General features: G+C 44.2%; 2 protein-coding genes across 3 annotated transcripts in view; both read right to left on the bottom strand.

Moving 5' to 3' along the window:
- Positions 1-3386, bottom strand: part of DNAH10 (dynein axonemal heavy chain 10) — a 141097-nt gene extending 137711 nt beyond the window's left edge. For both annotated transcript variants that reach the window (XM_010599807.3, XM_064272098.1), the window contains exon 1: positions 3173-3386. In XM_010599807.3, coding sequence (XP_010598109.2) covers positions 3173-3386 — 214 coding nt within the window. The remainder of the gene's footprint in view (positions 1-3172) is intronic.
- An 842-nt stretch (positions 3387-4228) lies between these two features.
- Positions 4229-20737, bottom strand: part of ATP6V0A2 (ATPase H+ transporting V0 subunit a2) — a 39060-nt gene continuing 22551 nt past the window's right edge. The window contains exons 10-20 of the mRNA XM_003420324.4: positions 18797-18947; positions 18387-18523; positions 17446-17633; positions 17272-17362; positions 15742-15860; positions 14822-15032; positions 12377-12496; positions 11698-11817; positions 10226-10343; positions 7931-8102; positions 4229-7324 (exon numbers count right to left, since the gene is read on the bottom strand). Coding sequence (XP_003420372.1) covers positions 7222-7324; positions 7931-8102; positions 10226-10343; positions 11698-11817; positions 12377-12496; positions 14822-15032; positions 15742-15860; positions 17272-17362; positions 17446-17633; positions 18387-18523; positions 18797-18947 — 1530 coding nt within the window. The 3' untranslated portion in view covers positions 4229-7221. The remainder of the gene's footprint in view (positions 7325-7930; positions 8103-10225; positions 10344-11697; positions 11818-12376; positions 12497-14821; positions 15033-15741; positions 15861-17271; positions 17363-17445; positions 17634-18386; positions 18524-18796; positions 18948-20737) is intronic.

Genomic DNA, 20737 nt, shown 5'->3' on the forward strand with positions numbered 1-20737 from the left:
CCTAACAGCGGAGAAGAGGTGGGAAAGGCGGGGAAACCAGGGGACAAAGGCAGCCTGGGAACAGGCAGAACCTGACGGAGGTTTCTGAGCACCCTTTGGAATCCCAAGAATTAACCAAGTGGACCATTCCGAGTCTGAATTCTGCTTCCACAAGGACTAGGGACATCCAGCCAAGAGCCACTTCGGTTAAACATGTATTAGTGCACCCAGAGCAGAAAAGAGCCATGAGAGGGCCTCAGAGGTTGCAAGAGGTCCGAGTTGCTTCCATTTCTTTAGAGTCTCGGTATATCCAAAAAAAAAAAAAGCAAAACCGGGATTACTGAAACCATAGCGATGTTAAATATTCAAGCCTGTTAATGTATCTTTGACTCTATAATTTAACTTGGTGATAATCAGAGTCTAAATTCTAGTCTCTGTTACAATGTAATCTCCTAGTCAATAGGTTTGCCTGGGGCAAAAAAAAAAAAAAAAGACTGGACACTTAGATTCGCGAATGTTATCATGGTAATTTCTCTGGGTGGCACTAGCAATTTGTTATTTTTGTTTATTTGTGGTTCTGGATTTTTTCTATAACAAATACGTGTATTATTTTTGTACAAACAAATAATACGTATTAAAAATAAATGAACATGGAAGAGGTACAATTCTGAAAAAGAGGGTGAAAATGGTTGGACAACTTGAAGAATGTAATCAGTGTCACTGAACTGTACATGTAGAAACTGTTGAATTCATGAATGTTCTGCTGTGTGTATTTTCAACAAAAATACATAATTTTATAAGAAATATAAAAACAAACAGCAAAACAATAAGCAAATGAATATTGCAGAATCATTCACAACCGCCAAAAAGCGGAAACAACCTAAGTACCCACCAACAGATGAATGGATAAACACAGTCTGGTCCATTCATGCAATGGAATATTATTCACCGAGACAGAGAAATGAAGTCATGATGCATGTTACAACATGGACAAACTTGAAAAGATGCTGAGTGAAAGAAGCCAATCACAAAAGGACAAATATTGTAGGATTCTACTTACATGAACTACCTAGAATAAGCAAATGTTTAAAGATGGAAAGTAGATTAGAGTTTACCAGGGAGAGGAAGAAATGGGAGTGACTGCTTAAACAGACACTGAATTTCTGTTTGGGGTAACGAAAAAAGTTTTAAAAATACATAGTAGTAATGTTTGCACAACCTTGTGAACGTAATTAAAGTCAGTGAATTGCGCATTTAAAAATGGTTAAAACAGCATTAATTAAAACTCCAACCTTTTGATTCCTAACAAAAGCCACACTCAAAACTGAGTCGGAGCCTGACAGAACTTGGCGGAACCACCATATCACTGCCGGCCCTTCGCTTCTGTACTTCGTAGCTGCACTTTCAGTTTCGTAAGCTTAACACCGTTAAAAAAAAAAAAAGCTAAAAAGACAAGTTTTATGTTGTGTATATTTTACTACAAAAACCCACTGCCATCGAGTCGATTCTGACTCATAACAACCTTACTGGACAGACTAGAACTGCCCTATAGTGTTTCCAAGGAGTGCCTGGTGGATTCAAACTGGCGACCTTTTGGTTAGCAGCCGTAGCTCTTAACCACTACGCCACCAGGGTTTACCACAATAACATAAAAATTAAAAATACCCAAAAAACAGGGGCCGTGGAATTGACCATATGCCATAAGGCTTTCCAATAGCTTATTTTTTTGGAAGCAGATTACCAGACCTTTCTTTGAAGCATCTCTGGGTGGATTCGAACTGCCAACCTTTCTGTTAGCAGCCTGTCTCGTTAGCTGTCTGCACCGCCCAGGGACTCAAAGTAAATCGATAGATACATACACTAGATAGATAAGATGTGCATAATACATTTAAAAAAAAAAGTGTAATATTAAACAAAAGGTTCTCTGGCATCTGTCTGGAGGGGAGACGGGAGGGCAGAGGGGGTCAGAAGCTGGCCGAATGGACTAGAAAAGAGAAAGTGAAGGAGTGTACTGTCTCATGAGGGGGAAAGCAATTAGAACCACCACAGCAAGGTGTGTACAGATTTTTGTATGATACTGACTTGATTTGTAAACTTTCACTTAAAGCACAATAAAAATTAAAAAAAAAAAAAAAGGTTCTTGTGGTATCACCCCCTAATCCCACCCCATTAGAGGCCCTGTAGGGACCCAAAAGCCCTCAGGAAGTTCACGGACTAACACGGGAACCTCACATTGATCAAATACCTCACACAAATCCCCACCGAGATCCCGCTAGTCCTCACGCGGGAGAGACCCGCGAGTTCTGCGCCCGGTTTGCCTGTCCCCGTCCCATCCTCTGCACTCTGCCTGTACTGCTCCCGCCATGTTTTGCCCTGCCACCAATCAGAGCTCACGCTGCAGCGGCCACGTGACCTGGCCTCGCCGTCACATCCGGTCATGTGGCACCACCACATCCGGTCACTGTTTTTGGTATATAAAGTGCTTAATATGGTCAATGTAAACATTTACACTCTACTGTAATTCTTAAAAACCCTTGTTTCGGCATTTGTTTCTCTTTTGGCATATCCAAACCAAACCAAACTCTTGCTGCAGAGGCGATTCCAACTCATAGCAACCTAGAAGACAGAGTAGAACGCTCCATAGAGTTTCCAGGGACTGGCTGGTGGATTTGAACTACCAACCTTTTGGTTAACAGCCCTATTACATCTCAAAAATTAGAAAGAGGTGTTTTCACCTGTGTGAGGCCCTGCGTCTTTCCAGGAGTGTGAGCACCTGGACCATTTCTCGGCATACCTACTGCAGGTGGTTTTGACAGTGACTCCTATATTCTTTTGACTCCCTACTGCCTGGGGAGCCCCAGACGGGTTACTTAACCTCTCTGTGCCCCAGGTGCCTCGTCTGTAAAATGGGCATACAAATATACCCCACTCCGAGGACTGATGAGTCGATATAAGCAGTGCCTGGTTTAGGCGAGTGCTGAAGTGTCTGCACTAATTGCTGATTAAAGTGTTGATTCCCAAGTGGGCCATGGGCCGCCGGGCAGCCGCCTGGCTCACCCGGGCCTAGGGGGCTGCCTGCACGGGCGGGCGTCTATGTGTTTATGGGCTGCAGCTGAGGCCCAGGCCGGGTGGCGGGCAGGGGTCTGCAGCTCTCACGTCCGGGAGGGCGGCGGCGGGGCCGGCGGGCGCTCACCGATCTCCACCTCCACCTCCTCCGGCACCACCGTGCGGTAGAAGAAGAGCGTCGCGGCGGCCTCCTCGTCGCTGATCTGGTTGAGGAAGTGTAGGATGAGGTCTTCGGCCTCGCCGTCGTCGCGGGACAGCAGCTCCTCGAAGAGGCTGGGGTCGGTGAGGCCGAAGGCCTTGTACACGCGGTCGCGCATCCACAGCACTCGCAGGTCATCCATGGCGCGGCACAGGGCCCGGCCGCCCGGCCGAGGTAGCGCAGCGTGGGGCGAGCGTCCCTGACAACGACGCCCCTAGCAACTGACGCCGCGACAACGGCCGCCGCCCAGCCCGCGGACGCGCAGGCGAGGCGCTGCAGAGTCCGGGACGCGCCCGGCCCCAGCGTTCGCGGAGGCACAGCCGAGGACTCCGCGGGTGGCGCCGGGGGACGAGGCGCCCCAGCTCGCTGGCCCTGGGGAGACAGATGCGAGCAGCCAGGAACGGTGACCGACCCAGCCCGCTGGCCCTGGGGAGACAGATGCGAGCAGCCAGGAACGGTGACCGACCCAGCTCGCTGGCCCTGGGGAGACAGATGCGAGCAGCCAGGAACCGTGACCGACCCAGCCCGCTGGCCCTGGGGAGACAGATGCGAGCAGCCAGGAACCGTGACGGACCCAGCTCGCTGGCCCTGGGGAGACAGATGCGAGCAGCCAGGAACTGTGACCGATAGAGCAGACTGCTGACCCTGGCTGTTCACCAAGACTTCTTACAAGCACCACGCCTCACTCATTCTCACAAACTCCGTGAGCATCATGGCCGGGTCTGCCAGAGAGCTGATAAGATGCTCAAGGTCCCACAACATCTCGGACGTGGCAGAGCAGGGATCAGAGGCCAGGCAGGGCCACGGTCTTGGCCCTCAGCCACAATGGTCGAAGGGGTGTCAGATGGGCAAATAAACTCCAAGGAATCTCCAGAAGGGACAAGTTCCTTCTGGTGTACAGGATCAGAAAAGGAGCGGAGTCCTTTGGCTTTCTAGCCAACCCAGGGCGTAATAAAGCAAAAGACCCACGTTGTAAAAATATATACATTTATTTTTCATTAGTAAAAAGAAGTTCAATACTGATAGGAAGATGCAAATTTTTCCTTTCACGCACTTGCAGAGCCAAATTGCTAGCCTGCCCTGTCATTGCCCTCACAGGGATCTGAGCCCCAGACCACTAGGGTGACCCTAAAAACACCAGCCATCTTGTTGGCGTTTCCCATGAGGAACAAGTGGAATGTTCTAAGTGTTCCCTAAAATTCTAGATCTACACTCACTGTAGGCAAACTCTATTACTCCAAACTGCCTTGTTTCCATCTAATCCTGGCTTAAAAAAAAATTTTTTTTTTAATAGAGAAATTTGTTTTTAAATCCAGACTGCAGGACAGCAGCAGAAGTTATTTTGCTTTTGTTTCCCAAAATGTGTCAGGCCCTAAAATGTCTGAATATCACATTCATGAACATCGTAACACTTGCCTATTCTATAAATATTCTACACCTTAAAATTCTGCCAATTGAAAATTATGACCAGAGTGTTGTCATAAAATGCCACTCCAGATGTGAGGGGAGAGAGGCATTCCGTGAGAGCTGAGACTATGCGAAGCCCTACAGCGATGGAGAGTCCACAAAGGTACCTCTCAGAGCAGCCTTTGCGCTCCTGAACCAATCACAGTTACGTCGCCCCTAGGATAGTCTCCATCCTGGCAGGCTGACAGCAAATTCTATGGTACCAAATAAATCCCTTGGGTTTTTACTTTCCGGCTCCACTAACCCAGGGCAGGAAGCATCTGGATGAAAACTGAAAAATGGGGCCATCATGACCTTTCTCTTTAGGAACCTAAGCAGACAGCGAACCATTTGTCCTCTCGATATTTGCCATCACGGAAACAAAAGTATGTCTTAAAAACTGTGTACATAATAGTTCCACCAAACGGCTTAAAAAACAAGAACAGAGCAACCTCTCTGGCGACATGACACTGGAACTGACAATTTTATAAAAAAAGAAAATTTCCTCTGGTGCCTAAAAGACACTCTCAAGCCGTATTTCCAGACTTCTTTCACAAAAGTTAGGAGGATTAGTTCATTTTTTAACATAATTACATTCTACATAACTAGTATCTAGTAGACTTCCACTGAGAAGTGGGTCTTCGCTCTCTGTTCTGTGCCCTGCTGAGAGGTGTGCCTAGATTACAAACAGCCCTATGACAGTTACCAGTAGGGGGCAGCACACACTTCCTGAGGATACAGTGTGTCCCTTGCCGACTCATCAACATCAGTTAGTAGTGCCTGGAAATCCTGGGTTTCCTAGAGATGATTCGGTTACCACCATTCTGACAGCAGATCCTTGGACAACTTCAAGGGGATCTCAGCGGCAGGTAAAAAGCCAGCCTGAAACCTGACAGCATAATCCACGCTGGGTATCCACCCGAAAGACGTGTTCAGTGTTATGCCTTTCTGGGGAAACTGAACTTTGAGAGTGCAATCATTTTCAAAAGTTTCATCAGCATTGTCTTCTGACTGGTATTTTTGATATTTTAACACGAGGAACAGAAAGCCGTAAATCCAAACTGGCTTTGGCTAACATCTCAGCAGGCAGCAGTGAGAAATCTTTACTGTAAATATGAAGGTTTAACTTTAGAGTCACAGCTCTGGCCTGAACGTTCAGTCCATGCCTCTGAGCAAACGGGCTTTGAAGTTACCTCAAAGGACAGGCTTAAAGTCGGTGCTACCAGGATCGTGGTGTGCAGCCAAAGTGCCGAACTCAACCACCAATCAGCATAAAGAATCGTGGTGACAAGTGGGTCTTTTACTCTTCGGAACTGTGTGTTACTCAAAACTGTAAGCATGTGGAGATACCTTAGACTTTATCTTGAAAAAATTTGTAAAGAATTAAAATAAAAGATGAAAAATGAACAGTTTACAAGAATACAGAAGAGATCATTGTATTCATTGTTCAACAGGGATCAGACTTACTCAAAACTGAATGTCCAGTGAAAAGATAAAGTTAACTAAAGAGTATAAATTAATGGCTTAATTTTCAGTTCATCCAGTGTTTGAAAGTTTGAATTAACTCTAAATACCTTAATCCGACCTTTATTTAGAATTAGTCTGAAAGTAAAAAATTGTTATTTATACTGTTCTCAAGGATAGATGCCATCTCTTTATGGTAAAATATCTTTAATTTATATACATATTTTTATTAAAAATATACAAAATGCTACTTTCTCCTTTTCCTTCGGTCGGAACAAACCTTTTTCGTTCAGCAGCATCAGCCAAGCTGGTCACTAAGTTCAAATCATATCACTATTATACCTTCTACAGTCTCACTGGGTTTTAAGGCTCAGTATACCATTTATCTTTTAAAACATACAATTCTCATAATTGGTTTTCTGTAAGGATAACAGGGTAAGAGTCTTTAAAAAAATATATAAGTGGTATAGCCATTTTTTGTATGTTATTTTATCCCTTTTTCCCGTTATTAAAACAGACAAAATTGCAAAAAAAAAAAATTCTCTATTTGCAATTCTAGGTAGCATATGATAAAAAATGTTTGCATATTTTTAATCAAGCAGAATAAATGTAAATCTTTTGATTACCCATCATTAAATTTTAAAAACACTATGCTTAACTTTAGCAACCGGGAAACATGACCTGACAACTTCAGTGACAGAATAACGCTTTTGTTTTTGAAGGTGGTGAAAGGAATCAAGTGTCTAAGGCCATTTTCAACTCGCCATTCAACACTGGTTTCTCTTCCCCAATCCTGTATTTTTGAAAATAACTTTAACATAACATTTGGCATCAACTTATATTTGCTCATCATAAAAACAACCAAAAGAAATTTATGTATCTGAAACGGGTAAACTTTACAAAATATTTGCCAAGTGAGGAAGAGGTATATATTACAGAATTATCTGGCTAGATCGTAAGGCAAGAGATGAAGAGGGACATCTTCCTATCATACATTTGACACGGTGGGATTCTATAACATGATAATTCTCCAGAAATCGGAAAGTCTGTTGGTTGCCGCAGTACAATCATGCCAGGTCGTCGTTATTGAACTTTGACGAAAGCAGATTAAACGAGAAGGGAACAAATTTGGTGCCTGCACCTGTGTAGAATTTGTTCTGAAATTCTACCCTAAAAAAGGAAAAAAAAAAATATATATATATGTATTAGTGGAAGATTGTGAACAGTATTTCCTACATTTCTGAAAACAACATCTCTAAGTTAAAAACCAAGCAGTGCCTATACTGAAACGGCTTCGTTCTGGACACGCTCTCGGCATAACTGTTCTTGTTAGGTAACCTTCGACCCACTCTGGCTTCTTTAACGTGTGACAAACACTGGCACATCACACCCCTCACACGCGACCAGACGTACGGAAGGAACACACACAAACGGCAAGAGCCTCTCTCTGCACGTGGCCGACTGAATACACAAACCTGCAATTTCACGTATGCTGTAGAACGTTGAGAAAAACCTAAGTACTTTAGAGTAAGATAAAGCAATCTGTCAAGGCCTGAAGTATAATCAAAAGTATGAAACATACATAATTATTCTGCAGCATAAACTTGGTTTTATGTCGGTGGTAAGAGTTTAGTAACAAAATACAATTTTAACTCAGAGGATCTGAATATACACCCCAATGTTAGGAATGGAAAAACTCACCTAAATTCGGGATTCGATTTTTGTGGGGATTATATTTTTTAAATGCTCAGTTCCCAAACGACCTTCCAAACTCACCAATGGAGGCGTATGGCGTGAAGAAAGGCAGAAAGCCCTTCCATGACCAAAAGGATGAAAATCGTCAAGATGGCGAAGAAAGCCATGACAGGGAGCAGGAGCAGGACTCCGTAAGTGGTGTCCACGCGGAGGCCCACACGCATCAGCATGGCCCACAGCACGTCCGACAGCTCTGGGGGTACAGTTGTTGCAAAGTGAGCCTCTGCTTACATTCAACAAGTCACCCCATCAGTTTCCCTCTGAGAATTCTCAGCCCTTACCCCGGAAAATAATATACGCAAACAAAACGTGTGATCTGCTTCTCGTGTACAAGTTAACCAGCTCCTTCACTATCCCTGTAACAGAGGAAAACCTGGCATTCCAGAAAAATTGGAGGCACATGTCCCAACAAGAGATACTGACCCAAACTGGTGTCAGGTTAGCACTGGACAAGGAGGCGGGAGGCCTGGCTTCGAATCCCAGCTCTGCCACTAACTCAACAACTGGGAGACATTCAGTGAAGCACTAACACTCAACGGACTTCTGTCTCCTCATCCCCTAAGATGAAGATGAAGGATGAACCACAGGATCCCTTCCGGCCATAAAATGTGAGCCTTCACTATGCTTATAAAAATATCAATGTGACAACGATTTCCTAACGACCTGTGTAGTACAGGCAGTCCTTACTCTGCATGTTGTGCGGCAGTGTGAGTGGCTGTGCAAGCCAAAACTGTGCAACGCAGTCTCAATAACCAACGGGAAAAATGACGGTTGTTCTGCGACCTTTAAAAATTTTGTGTAAACATTAAAAACTCTCCTACTATCAGTTATAAACATCTAATCAGACCCAGTGCCGTCGAGTCAATTCTGACACGGCGACCCTCTAGGGTTTCCAGGGCCGTAAATCTTTGCAGAAGCAGACTACCACATCTTTCTTCCACAGAGTCACTGGTAGTTTTGAACTGCCGACCTTCTGATTAGCAGTCAAGTGCCTTACCATTGCCTGCCAGGACCATAAATGTATAGGGATATGAAAACAATAGTAAATCTACTTGTAAAACATTATCATGGAGTAGTAAAGTGTTTTATTTCTTTATTAAAAACCAAAACAACTTAGCAAGGGTTGCTTGAACAGTGTTTGCCTTCTTCTCGTAGAGCTCACGACACGGAGCAAGCGTCTACTCTAGGCCTTTGGCACACTGTCGTACTCTTCTCTAAGACTGGATCAGATCTGTTTCCAACATTGTATCCGATGCACTTTGAGTATCCTGAAATCTCTCCCAGAGTTCTGCCAGCATCATTTCCTGGGGCATCTTCATCCTCTTAGTCACAGCCACTTCCCTCACGCGTGTTGGTAAGTGTGCTTTCACTAAGTTCCCCTGGCTGCACGTAGAGCGCTTCTAAAACGGCAGTAGTGTCAACATGCCCACGGCCGGCTGTTTTTTTTAGAACTCCATTACGCTCTATTTCAATTTCACTTCCAGCATCAGTCCTTGTCATTTCTTTGATGAGCTTTCATCTTCGTTGGCCACTTGCCCCTTTTACTTATCAGTTTTTGTAAAATGCCACAGGGGTTTACCACTGGAAAACAAGGAGGCACCACACCACACGCTTGGTTGTCTGCACGAGCTGAGGTGCAGTGACTGGTCACCACCAGGCTTTGGGAAAAGTGCATGTGGTATTCTCAGAGCCATCGGTGGACCAAAGAGCGAGCAGTGGAGTCTGTACTTCATGGCGTACAGTTAACAAACTGTGCTGACTGAAATCTGAACCGTGTTGTTGGGGACTGGTGCTGTTTAACCAAATCATGGTAACTGAAATTGGGCCATATCGGAACCCTGCAAAGGGAGGGCTGTCTGTAATCAAACTATTAGTCAGCACTGTTTTAGGACTTGGCTGACATAAATAAATATTCATAAGGTAGACCCTGTGACATGCATGAGGGAAGGAGTCATGACCAAGAGGATTTAAGACATCCCGGGGAAACGATGACGACAGAACTCTTGGAGGCATTTCAGCATATTTAAAGTTCAATAAATAGTCATTCCAGGACTGAATAAAATAATAGTAATAACGAAAATAATAACGGTAATAGCAGAGAGCTCAAGTGTCTAAGCCAGAGGTTCTCAAGGCTCGTTAGCTCCCGAAGCCCCAGTGCCTCTGTCATTTTTTCCCAGCACCCTAGGCCAAAAGAAATACCCAAAAGATCTGTTTATTCAGTAATTAAGTTCAAACAACTTCACGACCCTAGTTCACACGGTGTCTGGAAGATGGTGCTGTGTTTCCTCTTAATGACAAGTGAAAGCCAACACTTACGTGCATGAGCCAAGCTGAGTGCCCACAGCCTCAGGTACGAAGCCGTGTTGGAGATGCAGCCAAGACAGTATTCGATGGAATGAATCACTTGGGTCATTAATATTTCTCCAAAATTAAACTGAGAGAGATTACACAACATGTATTAGATTCATTATATTAAATGCATATTCCACCACTTGAAGGTGTAGTCCACTCTCAGGATTAAAATGAAAGAACCAGCTTCTGGGATACTGGTGAGAAAAGAGTGGCATGTCAGGAACAGTGAATCACAAGATTTCGGTTCTGCTCCCAGCTCTGCCACTAACCAGCCCCACTCCCACTGTCCCTCCTTTCAACCCAAGCCTCCGTTTCTCACGTGTAGCCTGAGGGGTCTGGACCAGAAGGACCATGACTGCCACAACCCTGAGGCACCCCAATGAGGTTCTTAGTAATACAAAAAGTCTAATGTAAAAATAAACGTTTACCAACCACCGATTAGAGGAATATTAATAAATGCACATGTTTAACAGACACCCGTATTCAAAATACAAGGCCCATGAAGAGAAGTACAAAAGGGGTTCTTGACAGTGAAAAGGCTGCTGATCACTGGGCAAGGTGACACGAATGCTCTTCCCAGCTCTGCTTCTTGTTTTTCTGTGATCCTATGAAATTATTAGTAATTGCTCCAAATTAAAACACTAGATTACACACAATAATTGCAAAATGTTGACGTTAAGAAATTTTGTTCAGTCCTTGTTAAATGACCAAGTAAAGTCTCCAGGAAAACAATACAGGCCAGGGTAGTGGACATGCTCTGTCTGCCCAGAACTGTGCCTCCCTCCTTAGGGGGACCACTTCTTCCCCAGCCACAACCACCGGTCCAGGGATGGCATATGACCCTAGACAGGCCAATCACGGCACTTCCCTGGGGATGTTCCTAATGAAAACCAGTGGACAACAGCGTTTCCGTCGCTGGGTAAAAGACTGAAGAAAGCAAGCCCAGAGATTGCTGTACCATGGTTCCAACGTCCTGGGGCCATCGGTTTCAGAACACAAAGCAAGCTTGCATTTAGAAGGCCTCTGGAACTGGAGACCGAGGAACTAGACCAACTCTACTTCCACTCTAACATGATCCAGTAAATTTCCCTTTCGGAGATAGTGTGAATGGGGTCGCAATGCCTTCCAACCACAAAAAAACTGACTCACACAGGAATCTTCTGAAAGCAATGTTCATGGTATCTCACTTCACTTGATATCAGAACTTGTAATATTAACACTATCGACCAATCTCACTGTGAAAGCGAAACAAGATATTAACCCAAAACTCTCATATGATTATTTATGACACCAATTTTATTACCAAAACGGCACTTGGAGAGTTGTAACAGTTTTTTTTCATCTTAGATGATAAATTATTATTCTTATGTGATGATCATCTCTATGAAAGCTTGGTAGGCTTGCCTAAATTTATCAACAGTAGCTAAAAAGATTACCTCCTCGTTGGTCACTTCTCGACACCTGTCCTCCATGTGGTTACTTCCTTCTTCTATGTCTTGGCTTCCCAGCAAAGAGACCTCTTCCTCGCTGTCTTTCCTTACAAGCGTATAACCACTCTAACAGCACATAAAAGGGGACAGAGTTAATGCCTTTAAATCACAAGGATGCAACAAAACCTAATCTGTAGTCCCTTCATTTGTCTTTTGATGGAAATGAAGAACTACACACACAGCAGAAGAGTCTGGAAAGAAATCAACAAAATGGAAACAGTGGTTGCAACCGGGGGCAGAACTTAACACTTTATGCTGTGTTTTCCGTATTTTCTATAATTTGATTATTTAATTAAAAAAAACACTTTAAAGAAAAAAGTGAGAGGCAGGAATAAAGAAAAAAAGAGTTTTTAATCATGACAACCTGTCTCTAAGAATTTAGCTGAAACTCCCGGTCGGCTTGTTGTCCCTGGGAGCAGACCCTGTTTCCGCGTGCCCAGAGCACGGCGGGCTCCTGGCAGGAAGCTTCCGCACAACAGGCTACATCTCAGTTCTTAGTAAAGGAAGCTCGGCCTTTTAAATCAAGAGACCAGGACCCTCTGCCAGGGGCTTCTGTGCCAATCCTTCTGTAACGAAAAATAGACTTTGTGCCAGTTTGCCGAGAGGCGCCCAGACTCACACGTACCCTGCTGACTCCAAAGCAGCCACGCCCGTTGTGCAGCCAGAGCAGGAAGAGAGGCTTGCCCAGGACGAGGACGGGGACGGACAGCGCCGTGATCGCCAGCAGCAGTCTCTGGACAGGGGCCTGTCGGTGCAGGGGACACTGGTTAGAAGCGTAAGCACGGCTCGCAGCGCCCTCAGCACTGGACTCAATGAGTGGAAAGGAAACAAAGTGCTTCCTTCTTCGCTAGCAAGGAACATAAAATAAACGTCAGCCAAATCAGGCTGGTCAGGTGACTTTTTTCTTTTGTCCCCTAAACTTATAGCTGAATTCTAGAATGAATGACATTTATGACACAGTGGTGCAATGCAGTACTATCTTGTTTAGACCAGTAAGGATTTTAAAGAAAATTCTAAATAGAATCAAATGTCCAACTAATAATTTTCTGAAGACACTGTAAATGGGAAAATACAAACATAGAATTTTTTTTTATATTCTTGGTTTGATTTTTTACTATAAAGACTATCAGGCATATGAGCATGTAATACGTGGATTTTACTTCTACACATGAAAAACACTGAAATACTATTCAGAACACAACCTAAACTTTTTTTTGTAAAGAAGAAAGATTTGCAGTTACTTAAAAACTTGTTCAAGAGAAAAACATACTCCTGCTTACACAGCCAACACAATGTAGTACATGACACGTACAGCGTGTGTACATTACACACACGACATATGCTGTAGACTACACACACTCAGCATACGTTACACACATTACACACACTGCATACACTACACACTCAGCGTACACTACATACACTGCAGACACTACACACACGGCACACGTTACACGCAATTACATACGTTACACAACCACCACAATGTGTGGAGTTATAAAGGGTCGGGGACAGACATGAAAACCCTGCCCTTTTCAACACGCCCTGTGGCCGCCCCAGAGCACCGTGGCACCTCGGGTAGTAGGGGCACTGTTTATAAAGTAACATCTCTTCACTGCACCCTCCACACGGTTCACCCCTCAAAATCCTGAGGACAGTGGGGGCCGCAAGTACAACCACATCCGAGGTCCTGACTATGGAGTCACACAGACCGGGGGAGGGTCCGGGCCAACCCTGTAATGAGCCTAGGTCATCACCAGTGAGACCGGGATGGTACTACCCACCTCCCAGGGCTGCTGTGAGAACCAGGAAAAGATACTCACCGGGAGCACACTTTCAAGCACACCCAAAACCCACTGCCATCGAGTCGATTCCGACTCATAGCGACCCATAGGAGAGAGTAGAACTGCCCGATAGAGTTTCCAAGGAGTGCATGGCGGATTCGAACTGCCGACCTCTTGGTTAGCAGCCGTAGCACTTAGCCACTACACCACCAGGGTTTCCTTCAAGCACACAGCAGGGGCTAAATAATGGCAGCTCCCTGCATGGATCTTTCTGGCCACAGCACCTCTGCCCCCTGAACTCCCTGATCATCACAAACAAGACGAGGAAACAAAAAAGCAAAAACCCAAAGAACGCAACTAGGCAGCTCCGTCACAATGCCCCCGGTTGTGTAAGGCGAGCTTCAGATCTGACTTAAACATGCTCGCAGTCAATGCAGCGTGAAAACAAAACCAAACGCTCCACTGGCAGGAGCCACAGCTCAGAAGAACCGTAACTGCTGATGCGAAGCCCTGGGAAGATTTCTCCTGCTGCTCTCGCAGGCCACACAGCATGGTGAACCCTGTGCTTACCATCGCCTCCAGGTGGGTAGTGCAAGCACTTGAGTAGCACAATGGCCCTCAGCAGAAGGCAAGCCCGCAAAGCGAACATTTCCTAGCACTCGACCGCAATGGGTTTTGTTTTTTTTCCCTTGCTAGGTGCCAGGTGCCTTCCTAAGCACTTCGGACATATTAACGCAACACTATAAATTAGTGCCTTTTGTTATACCCATTTTACAGATGAAGAAACTGAGGCGCAGAGAAGTTCTGTAAACTTCTGCTGGGACTCCAAGCAGAGCTGCCAGCCCTCAGGGCCCACACTCTTAGCTGTGGATGCAGGCGGCATCACTCAAACAGACAACTAGAGAAAAGCCATTTTCCCAGCGGGCCAATGCACTGTGGTCCAGGGGCCAGTTTTCTGGTGACCTGGAGAGATGGGGGCCTGGGGGGCTCTCAAGAGCCTTCACCAATACGTCTTCCTCTCCGAGTTTTGACAGCTCTGAGGGCAGCGAGTTTGGATAACACTGAAGCAGAGTGCCCCACACAGCTCTCAGCAGGACCAGCATCCTCCGGTGAGAACAGGCACAGGGACAGAAAGCACCCAGGCTCCTGGCAGGTCTGTGAAAAGCACCCGAACCACCTACCCATCAACTGGTCTACTCATCTCCGCTTTGATCTACTAACTGAAACAAAAAGGCCACAGGAGAAGTTATTTTTAGTTCATGACAGTGGAAAAGACAATTACTCACCTGCCCTGGATACAGACCAACTGTTTCACTAGCTGGGAAGAGAAACATGTTGATAAATTCAATCAGAATGCTAGGGGCAACTCTGGAGGTTTCTGCGGAATAAACCAGCCACTTGTAGATGATCATGAATATAAGGTATCCAAAGATGCAGAGCATGAAGAGAAGTTCCGGGATGGAAACCAGGTAAATGTTGAACTTCTTCCTGAAGTGCCTGGGAAAAAAGGTAATCAATCAAGCCACAAGCAGGGCTGGACAAAGAGAAAAGAGCAAATTAATCTGAAGTTCTTTGTGATCAAAGAAAAACAAAGCCTATTTCAATACAGCATCATTTGCCTTGTGATGGGAAACCCTGGTGGCATAATGGTCACGAGCTACAGCTGCTAACTGAAACATCGGCAGTTCAAATCCACCAGGCGCTCCTTGGAAACCCTATGGGGCAGTTCTACTCTGTCCTAGAGAGGGGCTATGAGCCAGAATCAACTCAACAGCACACAGCAACAGCAGCAGCAGCAGTAAGTAAACAGGAAGTTTTTCTGATTTCTGAAACAAAAAAGTAACAGGATAAAAGTCCCTTCCGAAAAGAAATGTGAATTCACATCCTGCACGTCTCCCTGCATGGACTGTAAGCTCCACGAGAGTAACACGTGTTTTCTGTCCTCCTCCCTGCTGAATCCTCAGTGCCGAGCACAGTGCCTGGCACACAGTAAGTGCTCAGTAAATACTTGCTTACTGAATGAAGCAGTGATGCCACAAAAAAAAACCACATAAAGAAAACAGAGCCGTATAACACAATACACCACCACACTGGCTGTCTTCGACCATAATTAAGGTATACTGCCAAGAAGTAAAGGTTAAGAAATACAAAGCTTGGTTTATAAACACTGCTTTGGGAAAAAAAAAAAAGCAAAATCCATACTTACAAGTGGTTACATATTCCCAGGGTGACTCCAAAAGTCATGTGAATAATTCCTAAAATCACAGACATTTTCATTTTGAAAGAGTTTAGAAAAGTGAGACGATTTGTGGCCAAGTTCCAAATCTAAAGACAAAACAAAACCAGAAATCTTTTAACTTTGTTTAATTGTCATAAGATAAACAGATGACATTCAAGAAAATGTCTCCAGTTAAAAGGCAGCTCTAGATTTAGAACAAAAACGACATGCAGACTTTTTTTTTCATGTCTTCATGTATTCGACTTGAGAAGTATTTTTTTCTTAAACTAAGGCCACACACGGTTAAAAAAAATTCCATCAAGGTAAAGGTCAAAGACTGGCAAAATGAAACAATATACTGTTTAATGACTCACGCATAGGTAGGAATACTGAAAACAAAAAGCAAAGAGACAAAGATGAATTCTATGAATGTATGCCTACTCAAAAATATTAATTAAAGCAAAAAGAAAACAAAACACGTTCCCACTCCACAAAAAATAAAAGCCCACTTAGATTTTCTTCTGGGGGACGTGGTGTCTTTATTTTAGAAACACATCTTTCTTTAATGCAAGGCCACAGGTTATTAGTAAATCTGGCCCAAAATGCTGTATCTTTTTTTTTAAACATTTTTTTTTAATTGTGCTTTAAGTGAAAGTTTACAGTTCGAGTTACTTTCTCATACAAAGATTTATACACACATTGTTATGTGATCCTCTCCCTATAATGGGAGAGCACACTCCTCCTTTCCAAAATGCTGTATCTTAAAGAAATTGTTGTAAAAGTTTTTCAAGTTTCTGATTACATCAAGATGTAAAGCTGTAACACTAAAGTACACAAGCTGTGTTTAGCGATGAGAATGAACAGAACAATTACAAGATAGCACGTTTCCTTCAGTTTTCTGTTTGTTCATTCTCACTACCCCATTACGCCCGCGTCCTTCCAAGCCAATTTTGAGGCAGTTTCTCAGCTCCCCTTTGGAGAACGAAGATGGTCTATGGGATGCTGCCCATGCACCCGTGATCCCATGCTCAGCGCCACCGTCACGGCCAGTCCCCCAGGCCCACGGTGGGTGGGTGAGGAGCCCGGGCACCCCCAGCTCCTTTACTCCCCTTCTCCACACACTTTCCCGTTTTAAACAGCGACCTCAATGTGCACCGGGGCAGCGTTAAGCTCCCCTTCAGCTCTAAAATTCCGCACCATTTCTTTCCAGGGCAAAGGGCAGAAAACAATTCACACAGACAAAGAAGGAATTCAGGACAGCACACATTTAATGGCTCCCGAGGTGTCAGTTTCACAAGAGTAAAACAGGGGGGGAACGGGCCAGATGCTCCTCCCGGCTCCCAGCCTCGGCTGTAAGCCCACTCGTTTTGGCACATCCAGGAAGTAAGCACCCCAGCACCCCCACCTCGAGCGCGAACACGTGAACTGTGCCCCTTGACTAAGAAGCCATTGTGACTGTGAAAACCAGGCGGCACTGCACACAAACTGGAGATGGGGGTGGGGAGAAAGTGCACTCACCGGGTCAATACCGAAAGGGTAAGGGCCTTGGAACACTCCAGGGACACTTGGATCCAGCTGCAGAACCCTGTTGTGCCTGACAACACTGTTGCTGTAAGGAAAGGCACCGTGAGAAGGCTTGTGTGAACAGGTGGAGGAGCCTCTGAAGACATCATTGGGTAACAGAAGACTTACTTCCAAAGAATCAGTTTCTTAGGCTCCTTTGCAGCGTGACTTGAGCTGTACATGGCAGACACATTCCACCCGGAGCCAAAGATGTTCACGGACTTTGAAAAGCAGTCGTTGTAGATGAGGCCTGTGTACACTGAGAACAATCCCATCAGCAAGAGGATGTACCGGCCATCAAAGAACATCCTCAGGATCTGTGAAGGGCACAACGTAAGCAGCAAATACAATCACTGGAAAAACGTATTCATGTGGCAGAAATTAGCTCTGGCATGTTTCGCTGCTGTCACTGGGAATATACACAGCAGAACACACACCAATTCAACCATTTCTACGTGTACAATTCAGCGACACTGCTAACATTCTTCAAGTTGTGCAACCATCCTCACCCTCCTTTTCTGAATTGTTCACCCCCAACATAGACTCACTACCCCTAAGCTTCCGATCTAACCTTTCAAGGTGACATACAGGTGTTCTTTGAAAGAGCACAATGCTCAAGGTAGACATTCTTTACTAGTTAAGCTAAACTACTGTTTCATTTAACAAAGACTTCAGGGGATATTTTTAGTTTAAGGTTTAAAGATTATCTCAGGGCAATAGTTCTGGGGGTTGAGCCAGCTTCAATGGCTCCAGATAGTCCAGATTCCATGAAAATTGGTAATTCTGTCCTACGTTTCTCCCCATTCTGATCAGGATTCTTCTGTAGAATTTTTGATCAAACCAGTATGTTCCTAACCATTCTCTCAGGAATTCTCCTCAAAAAACACCTGGTTGTAGCAGAAGTCCCCGTCACAGTGAGGTGACAGATCATGTGTCTGTCTCAGTCAGGTCGATGACAATTATCGCCAAACTCACCAGTGAAGGGCCATCTCCTTTCTGGTCAAAACGAAGACAATCACCACTAATGCCACCCAGACAGACAGAATGAGCTGAAGTGTCAATATTTTTACCTCTTGTGATTGCTTCAGTCTGGGATGATTTTCATTTAACACCAACAAGAGGGCAAATAAGAACATCACAAAGCCGTGTCCAAAGTCTCCAAACATCACGGCAAATAAAAAGGGGAAAGTGATGATGGTGAAGAGAGCTGCCGGGAAGAGAAAGGGTCAGAGAGTTCTGATTCACAGCGAATGAAGAAAATCCTAGTTAAGCCACACACGACAGTGTAGAACGATCCTGACTGTCTCCACAATGCTAGCTCTACCTTCTATCTCGCGATAAAATTGAGACCAAATTAAGAATTTTAAATAACAAAGCAGGAGGTGTGAGCCTGTTTTCCCAAACACCTATTACACTCTCACATCTAGAAAAAGCACCAAAGAAATATAAAATACAAGACATGAAAACTGAGACTCTCCACCTGGATTCACTTCTCTGTAGCTGCCAACTCCATAGGCGTCCACAATGTTCTGAAATCCCTCTGTGAATTTGTTGGTGCGGATTAGAGTTGGGGGTGTTTCTTTTGTTGGGATCGTGTTCATAAATGAGGGGATTGTGGCACCGCTCTCTCTCTTTCACGTAAAAAAAACAGGAAGGAAGGAAGGAAAAGAAAAAGGAAAAAAATTATTCAAGAACACTCAATAAATATTGGTCACCTGCTATGTGTCATCTTTAATTGTACTAACTGTACTAACAAAAGCATATATGTAACTTTTTCCTTTGGTGTTTCCAATTCCTTTAAATATTAAACTATAACGAAAAAAACCTTTTTAAGTAATAAAGTAAAACAGGTCATTACCAGAAATGTAGATTTTCCAGTCAAATATTATTTTTTAAAACACACACATGCAGGAGGATTCTGGAAAGCCCCAGCGGTGACACAGTTTTGAATCTCACTAGGTCCTATCAAGGAGCCCCAGTAGCGCAGTGGTTAAGTACTCAGCTGCCAACCTAAAGGTCCGCAGTTCAAACCTACCAGCCGATCCACAGGAGAAAGATGTGGCAGTCTGCTTCTGTAAAGATCAAATCCTATGGGGAAATCCCATGGGGCAGTTCTACTCTGTCCTACAGAGTCGCTATGAGTCAGAATCGACTCAACAGCAATGGGCTATATCCCCTCAAGAGCAGACAGAGCAGCTAGATAGCAAAATCCAAAACCCATAAATCTACAACAAAATCATGTTCTCATGAACTCCAAAATAAAAAATGGGTGGGAATGGACCACTGCTAGCTACCAGACCTGCATGGTATCAGTAACTGGACTGGAGGAAGCGATGGAAGCAAGGTGGCATCTGATACACCTGAGACAAGAACACCCCAAAAAAAGCCCACAGGTCTTCCCTGGAAAGTGTGACAGAACTAGAAGAGGTTTTGCTCAACCCAAGGGTAGCTAAGTTGCAAGGTGTCTATAAGTAAGTGAGGTCAGCAGGATAGGAACAAAAGAGAAAAAGGAAAGAGAAGGTCCAGATGAAAGAGGGAAAGAGCCAAATCCAGGAAATCTCAGAGACCAAGGAAGATAGGGAAGCTCTCCTATACGTGCTTCCTTCTAAAAGTTTCTGGACATCTTAAACATACTCCAGAAAACTAATTTCATATAAATATGTAACACAGTAACGTATTACATAATATATTACAATATAAAATTTCCTTGTAATATTGACATATTACATTACATATAAAATTTCTTTGAGTATCTTATGCACACTCTGGAATAATTTCATTTAAAAATGAGCAACAGAGAAGGACAGAGGCCAAATCTTATAAAGTTATACTAAGAAAAAAGAGACTGAGAAGCAGAATAACATTCCTAGGAACAATGAGAGCATACCAGAAAGACGTGCACACAAAACAGATGAAAACTGTAACTTACTATTTCAAAATAAGCTAAAAGAATTATGAAATAATACCAGACATCAAAAAGCAGCATGAATCAGAATGAGAAAAACTCAGGAATGAGGTCACAGAAACTCAAGAAGGAATTAGAAACAAAAGAAAAACACTACTTCAGAAATGAAGACTAAACTTGAAGAAACTCAAAAGTAATCTTCCCAACAATATCTTAAGAGAAATAGAAGATGAAAAGAGGCAATTTTACAAATCAAAATTTAGTGAAGAATGGTGCCAGACCACAACCGATGACTGCCCTGACAGGGAGCACAACAGAGAACTCCTGAAGAAGCAGAAGAACAGTGGGATGCGGACCCCAAATTCTCATAAAAAGACCATACTTAATGGGTCTGACTGAGACTGGAAGAATCCTGGCGGTCATGGTTGGCCCAGGACAGGAACCATTCCCAAAGACAACTCATCAGACATGGACTGGGCTGGACAATGGGTTGGAGAGAGATGCTGATGAGGAGTG

This window comes from Loxodonta africana, chromosome 19, assembly GCF_030014295.1.
Source record: "Loxodonta africana isolate mLoxAfr1 chromosome 19, mLoxAfr1.hap2, whole genome shotgun sequence".
Taxonomy (NCBI): Eukaryota; Metazoa; Chordata; class Mammalia; order Proboscidea; family Elephantidae; genus Loxodonta; species Loxodonta africana.